Below are 7471 nucleotides of genomic sequence, written 5' to 3' on the forward strand. Positions count from 1 at the left end.
CGTAGCCAGCACGAAACTGGCGTCCTGTTATGGGGAAGGCGTCGGCGCATCCCCGCTGCAAGCAGGTGCCGGTGCCGCCAGGAGGACTCGTGCCACACACCGGGTTTTGGGCAGCGAAGTGGCAGCGGTGGCTCCTCAGCAGTCACACAAAGCCCCGTGAAAGCCTTCTCCCCTCCGCAGCTTTCCAGGCCGTTGGGCACCCTCTGGCCGCTCCCCTGGCTTTGGGGCTCTCTGAGCACCTCGAGGTCTTCGCTCTTCTCCACGCGCCTCCTCTCGCTGGCGCTCTCCTGCTACTGACATTGCCTGGAGGCAAACCACAGGACACCCCTTTATGCTCCTGAGCCCTTTTCCCTTTGCTCCCCCTCCATCCCCCCGTCCCCAGGCTTGCTCTGCACAGCCCCAGCCCCAGCCCGGGGGGCTCAAGGGGACGCTTCCCCACGTTCGTTCCCCCTGGGAAGGCTCCCGCGGGGCACTGGCAGGGGGACAGGAGATGTCCCCAGCGGGGAGGAAACACAGAGCCTGTATTCTCCAGGGCTTCCACCAGGGCTCACACGGAAAGAAAAGCTGCTTTATGCAGCCGAGAAACTTCTCATCCACCCACCATCGCTGCCGCTCCGGCCCTTGCCTCCGCAGCCTGACCTGACCTCCACTCGGCAGGCGCGCACCAGCCCTTGAAGACTTCGCGCTCCGCTCTCTGAACCGCTTTGTGCGCCCGCGGGCAGACACCTCCGCACGGGCATCGGGGGGTTGCGTGCCGGAGAGGAAGGAAAACAACAACAACAAAAAAAAATACGGCCTCGCTCTTTCGCTCGCATATTTATTGGGTGGACAGATCGTTTGTGGTCAGATGGGCTTCGGGCTTTACAAACGGGGATATTTATACGGCGCGCAGCGCGGCGGAGCTGTTTTGCATGTGCGTCCAAGTCATTCCTTCCCCGGCACAAGGTATAATGTTGCCTTTGTTCAGCTGCCTTCCACGGCCGGGGCAAAGCGGGAGCGCACCGTGCCTTTCAGCCGGAGCCCCCCTCCGCCGCTCACAACAAAATCCTGCATGTTTTCCACTGAAACAGCACACAGTCGCGAAGTGTCCTGACTCCTTCCACACACACTGCGGCCTCAGCAACTGCTGCAATAAATCAATAGGAAAATAGAGGCTGCCAGTTAGACTAAACAAGTGCATTTGCAAGGATTGCTAACCCTCATTAATCACTCTGACAGTCCTAAAAACACATTTCCCCTTTAATGACTGTATTTGGATAATCAGTGCTTTTTCCTCCTCAGTCAGAGCCGGGGTAACTGACAGCTGGTGTTATTATAGCCGTCCACGGGAGAGCGCTGGGATCAGGGTCACCTGAGAGTCAACCGCTGGAGGTCTCTTGCAATTCAGGGCTAGCTGGAAAAGTTGTTGTTATGCAATAAGGAGGAGAGCTGCTCGCTGCCAACACGGCCTCAAACACACATTTCCCGTGTCCTAACACCCACCTGTGTTATCCGAGCCTCAGCCCGCTCCCGGCCCTCCCTATCCCACCTCCTGCCCCAAAAAGCACCCCCTGCCAGCCGGCTTTGAAAGGCCCTTTCTTGCTGCTCCGCGCTCCCTTTAGGTGACTTTTGCTTCCCGGAGAGGTTTGAAACCTTGCACATTTTTCTGTATAAATGATGCAACACATTAATGCACAGCACATTATGAAAATGGTAATTCAAACCCATACAACTCTAAATTAAGCCATACATTATCCGACCCACTCAGCCATATATTTTGCAGAAAGACAGGATTGAATCAAATCAAACCGAAACTGTGGAGTGCAGGTTGTTAGACAGAATGATTAATAAAGTGCATCCCAGTGCTCTTATTGTAAAATGAATTCTGCAGTAACCTGGGCATACATTAGATAGGGAGTTATTTAATATATCGGCAACACAATAATTTCCTAGCAGATAAAGCCCCCGAGTGTCGGCTGGTATCAGATGATACTTTGCAGTGTTTACACATCCTGGCCCCGGTGCTGCAGTCTTTAGGGAGGGGAAAAAATATTCCTCGGGGAACCGTCTGCACGGCAGGATGCATCTGAGCAGCATCCCCGTCTGCCTGGAGGCGGAGGGGAGGCGCACGGGCTCGCTTTTGGAGCTGGGAGCGTCCTGGCGCGAGGAGGGGTTTGGGGAGCGAGGGGGGGACAGAGCCCGCACCGTTCACCCGGGGCTCTCCCTGCATGCAGGCGGTGCTGCCCACGGACCCCTCGTCCCATCCCTGGCTGCTCCATGGCAGCGTCGCACCGCAGGCGCGCCGCGACCCCACAGCCCGAGGCCCAGCGGCATCCCCGAGCATCCGCGGGCATCGCGGCACCGCAGCATCGCCTTCCTTGCCCCGTGGCGCAGGGAGAGCCTGCGCACAGCCCCGCAGCGCTGGCGGTGAGGATGCCTCAAAGCCCAGCGGAACAAAATGCCCGCTGCAGGGACCCGCAGCAGGCGTGGGGTTTGGGAGCTGCGGCTGAGGAGCCGAGATTTACGCCAGGGACCAGCGGCGCCCGAGCGAGGCCGACACCGAGCAGCCTTGCCGGAGGGCACGGGGCAATGCCCAGGGAGAGGCGACGCTGCCGAAGGGCAGGGGGGGCCTTCGGGGGGACCGTCACGGCTGCAAACGCCCCGCGCAGCTCTGCAACAGCGGGGACCGAAGCACAGAAGCTATCTGGCGGCGCCTTGGCCTGCGACCCCGTGCCGTCCCCTCCGAGGGGAGCACCCGCTGCGATGCTCAAAACCTCCTCGCTTCCAGCCCGGTTCTGCAGTCCCGCGGCCCTCATCCTGCCAACACCGGCAGCGGCTGCCGCAGGCAGACCCGGAGCAAAGCCAGACCCGAGCTACGGCCCCGGCGGGGTAACCACAGACCCACAAAACTGCTCCCCGCAGCCGGGGGGGGCTCAGGGTCGGGGCTGCCCACCGGACCCCGGCCTCCTCAATTCCAGCGGCCGCCAGCGGCAGAGCCCCGGCCACCGCCCACCCTCCGGCCACGCGCCCGCGGCCGTGCTCAGAGGAGCGGGCAGAAAAATAAAAATCTCACTGGCAAAACAAGCCCCCGTTCTAAGCGCATTATTTTTCAGCTCAAAGGACACAAAGGAATTTAAACACGGGGCATAAGGCAATGTAGAGAAGGCAATTAACTGGGATTAATTGCATGACTCACCCAAAATGCAACAGGAGCAAAGCACTCAACAGCAGAGAACAGCCATGGGGGGCAACGGGAGCACGGGGGGGGCTTCACGGGGTGCAGCCGGGGGTCCCGCTGCGAGGGTCGGGCTGCTGCTGGAATAACAGCTCGGGGATGGCCCCGAGCAGCGGCGTGGGGTGGGCGCAGCGGGCTGCAGCCCCCCAGCCCTGCCCGTGCTGCTGCGTGCTCAGCACCCAGCGGGAGCGAGGGGTCTCGGAGCCCCTCGCCAAACCCACGGCGCTCGTGGCACGGCAGCGATCAGCCGGGGAGGGCAGCCCGAGCCTGCGCCAGCGCCCGGCTGCTCGCACAAGGCACGGGAGCGGGACCGGGGGCGCGTCAGGCTGCGGCCCCCAGCCCCAAATCCCAGCCCCTCCGCTGGGTGCAGCGACGGGGGCACAGCACCGCGACCTCCGCGCCCTGGGGGGGTCTCGGGGGGGGGACACCGGGGCTCTTGGCATCGCTTTCAGCTCCGCTGCCTTCTCGAACCTTCCCTGCGCCCCCCAGCGCTCCGCTCCCCCGGGACCACGACCTCGGCACCCCCCGGCTCCGCACCCCGGCGGCACCCAGCGCCCAGCACCCAGCGCCCAGCACCCAGCACCCGCCGCAGCCCCCCCGGCCGCCGCCGCTAGGTGGGGCTCGGAGCTCGGCGCTCGGCGGCCCCGGGGCGCTGCGGCGGGTGCGGGGGGCACAGAGCCCCCGGGGGGGGGACCGGGGAGGGTGCCGGGGGGGGATGGAAGAGAGCACACACCACAGGGTGAATATAACCAAGTATTCATTTATTAACAAAATAAGACTTACCAAGCCGGAGCTCTAGGCACCCGAAATGCTCGCAGCCCTCCCGCGGCGGGGCTGGGGCTGGGGGCGGCCCCGCGCCCGTCGCTGCTCCGTCCTCGGGGGGGGGGGGGCCCGGTGCCGGTGCCGGGCCGGGGGGGGGGAGGCCGGGCGCTGCCCGGGGGCGCCGCTGCCGGGCGAGGGGCGGCACGGCCGGGCCTGCTCCCGTCCTTCCGCCCGCGGCCACCCCCGGTCCCCAAAACACATCGCAAAAAAAAAAAAAAAAAATTAAAAAAAAAAAATTAAAAAAAAAAAAATTACATCTGTTAACTTTACAAACGGAAACTGAATCCCAGAACGATAAACGAGGAGGGGGAGGAGGAAGAAACGTTCTTTTTTTTTTTTTTTTTTTTCCTTGTGTGTCAGGAGTCATGCAAGAATTTCTCAGGGGGGGAAATTAAGAAGGGGAAGAAAAAAAAAATCAAAAGAAACAGAAGGGAAAAATAAAAGCCCCACACCTGCAAAGTAAAGATTTTTTTTTTCTTTTTTTCTTTTTTTTTTTTTTTTGGACACAGACTTTTTGCATACCATTGATTCATTGGTGGATTAATGCACTTATATTCCCAGCTTTAAGCTAACATACAGTAAATAAATACACAGTCCAAGGAGGGAGCGGGGAGCTCGGGCAAGGAGGAGACCGGAGGAGGGGAAGGGGCTGCCATAGTTACTGGTATCCGAGTGCAGAAGCTGAAGTTAGTCTTTGGCCGTAGAGCGCGTACGGGGAGTAGTAAGGTCCGGCGGCCGGCAAGGACGGCACCGGCAGGGCGCCGGCTGTGGGCAAATGGCTCTTGCCGTACGGGTGGTACCTGTTTAGTCCCAAAGTGTGTGGGCTCCTCAAGGACAGGGAGGCCGGTAACGTGTTGGGGCTCCCGGGGGCGGCGGGCGGGAGGTGGAGGTGGCAGGAGGCCGCGGAGCCCAGCCCGGAGGTAGGGTAACCCGCCAAGAGTTTCTCCGCCCCCGGCAGGGCCGTGTGGGTCCGTAGGTGGGTGAGCAGCTCCTCCGAGGTGGCAAACCTCTTGTCGCAGGGTCCGCTGGCAGACACCCAGTTGCATATGTGGGGCAGGGGGTCGTTCTGCAGCATGAAGCCGTAGGTGTAGAGGGGGTGGCCGGGCAGGCTGGCGGTGCCGCTGGAGGAGAGCGTGGTGTGCACCGAGTGCAGGGGGTGCGTGGGGTACACCAAGGGGTATCCGCTCTTCAGGCTGCCGGGGTCGTGCACGCAGCTGGAGCAGTTGCTGGAGCCCAGGTGCGAGGCGCTGTGGTAGCTCAGGCAGTACGGGTCCCGGCATAATCCCTGCATGAAGGAGGGCGGCGAGGCCCCGGTGAGCGGGCTGGAGCTGGGCGGCTTCCCCGGCAGCCCCAGGGCGCCCGGCAGCTGGCCGCCCACCAGGCCCGGCTTGGTGGGGTCCAGCCCGGGCACGAACTGGGAGGGGTAGCCGGCGTAGGCGCCCACGATGGAGCCGTGGTAGCCGATGCTGGAGGGCGGCAGGGGGAAGACGGAGTGGCCGGGCTTGTAGGGCGACACGGGGGCCACATGGCCGGCGGGCGGCAGGGCGGGCGGCTCCGACTTGCGGCCCGAGGGGGGCTCGCCGTGCGCCCCGGGCTCGGCCGCCCCGCGCCCCAGCGCGCCGCCCGCCCCGTCGGGGCTGGGCTTGGCCGCCTCGGGCTCCTTCTTCTCCTCGGCGCCCTTGGGCTCGGCGTGCTGCGGGGAGGCGCCGCGGGAGCCGCCGGGCGAGGCGGCGGCGGCGTGCGGGGGGAACGGCGGGCAGGCGGCGCTGGGCACCCGAAAGCCGGCCTTGTCCGCGCCGCCCTCCTTGCGCGGCTCCGCGCCGCCCTTGGAGTAGGGCTTGAAGCTGGACTTGTCCTCGGGGGGCGCGTCCCCCCCCGGCGGCTTGAGCGCGGCGGGGCGGGCGGCGGGCTCCTTGTCGGCGGCGGGCAGCCCGGCGGCGGCCACGGCGTTGAGCTTGGAGGAGGGCGGCGGGTCGGGCTTGCCGATCTGCGAGCAGGTCTGGGCCAGCAGCGCCAGCGGGCTCTTCTTGGCGTCCAGCTGCGGGCGGAGCGGAGCGCGGCGCCGGTCAGGGGGGGGCCCCGACGGCGCCCCCCGGGCCGGCCCCCCCAACCCCCCCCCCCCCCCCACCGCGGGGCCGGCGGGCGCCGAGCCAGGGCGCGGGGAAGGGAAGGGAGAGGAGGGGAAGGGAAGGAGAGGGAGGGCGGGGAGGGAAGGGAAGGGAAGGGAAGGGCAGGGAGGGAAGGGGGGCGCGGGGCGGGGGGCCGCGGCCGGCCGGGAGGGAAGGAGCCGGGCACGGCCGGCACCGCGGGGTTCGGGGGGCGTCCGGGGGGAGCGGGCGGGGGGGGAGCCGGGGCCGCGGGGGCGTCGGGCACTGACCTCGATGGGGCTGACGGGCGTGGAGGAGAGCGGCTGGAGGTACTCGGGGTGCAGGAGGTGGCCGCTGTGGGCGCTGAGCATCTTCAGGACGCGGATGGGCAGCCGGCTGGCCTGGCGCAGCGGGTCGGCGGGGGGCGGCCGGGGCGACGGGGCGCCCGCGGCTCCGCGGCTCGGCGGGGTCCTCGGCCGGGGCCCGCCGGGGGCTCCGCTCATTTGGGGCGGGCGGCGGCGGCGGGCGCGCCGGGCTCCGCGGGGCCGGGCCGGGCCGGGCGGGCGGCGGAGCGGCGGCGGCGGCGGCCCCGGCGAGACAAAACCCTTCCCCTTCCCCACCGACACGTCAAATAGCCCCGATGGCGGCCGCGCTCCGAGGGGGCCGGCGCCGCGCACCAATCCGCGCCCGGCCGGGCCCCCGGGGCGGGGAGAGCCGCCGGTGGGGGGGGCGAGCCGCCGTGCTGCCGCCGCGCCGCCGCGTGGGGGAGAGCCGCCCGGCTCGGCTCGGCTCGGCTCGGCAAGACTCGGCTCGGCTCGGCATCGCCCGGCTCGGCTCAGCGTCGCCTGGCTCGGCTCGGCATCCCCCGGCATCCCCCCGGTTCGGCACGGCTCGCCTCGGCACGGCACGGCACGGCGCAGCCGGGCATCGCACGGCTCAGCACGGCTCAGCACGGCTCAGCACGACTAGGCATTGCGTGGCCTGGCACGGCTCGGCTGGCAGGGCACGGCTCAGCTTGGCTGGCACGGCTTGGCATAGCACGGCGCGGCCCTGCTGGCACGGCTCAGCTGGCGTGCCTTATCGCGGCACGGCACGGCTCAGCTGGCACGCCGCGGCGTGGCTCGGCCGCTGCGACGTGGCTCGGCTAAGAGCAGCCTGGCACAGCTGAGCACGGCACGACTCAGCTCGGCGCCCTGCCGCAGCGGCCCGTGCACCCGCCCTGCAGCGCTGCCCCCTGCCCTGGGGGGTGGTGGTGGGGGGGACACCTCCGGGACGTGGCACGGCCCCTGTGGGTTGCTGGGGGGGCAGCGGGCAGAGCTGAGCCAGGCCCACGAAACGTGCCACTTCC

At 66.7% G+C, this 7471-nt stretch overlaps 1 protein-coding gene across 2 annotated transcripts; it reads right to left on the bottom strand.

Moving 5' to 3' along the window:
- Positions 1-790: 790 nt before the first annotated feature.
- ZNF703 (zinc finger protein 703) lies at positions 791-7344 on the bottom strand. 2 transcript variants are annotated; one of them, XM_083812021.1, is made up of 4 exons: positions 6414-7344; positions 3998-6074; positions 3176-3294; positions 791-1126 (listed from the first exon to the last, which is right to left on the bottom strand). In XM_083812021.1, exons 1-2 carry the CDS (start codon positions 6993-6995, stop codon positions 4695-4697), a joined length of 1962 nt encoding a protein of 653 aa, XP_083668147.1. In that variant the 5' UTR covers positions 6996-7344; the 3' UTR covers positions 791-1126; positions 3176-3294; positions 3998-4694. The 2 variants fall into 2 exon arrangements, with proteins under 2 accessions (XP_083668147.1, XP_083668146.1); XM_083812020.1 differs by lacking the exon at positions 3176-3294.
- Positions 7345-7471: the final 127 nt, after the last annotated feature.

The sequence above is a fragment of the Anser anser genome (assembly GCF_964211835.1).
Source record: "Anser anser genome assembly, chromosome: 26".
NCBI classification, from domain to species: Eukaryota; Metazoa; Chordata; class Aves; order Anseriformes; family Anatidae; genus Anser; species Anser anser.

Bases quoted from the DNA above. Each gene is read 5' to 3' on its own strand.
- ZNF703 (XM_083812020.1), bottom strand. From the start codon at position 6,995: ATGCCGGGGGATGCCGAGCCGAGCCAGGCGACGCTGAGCCGAGCCGGG. The intron at 6,075-6,413 runs GTCAGTGCCCGA...CTCCGCCCGCAG, and splicing joins CGCCCGTCAGCCCCATCGAG to CTGGACGCCAAGAAGAGCCC.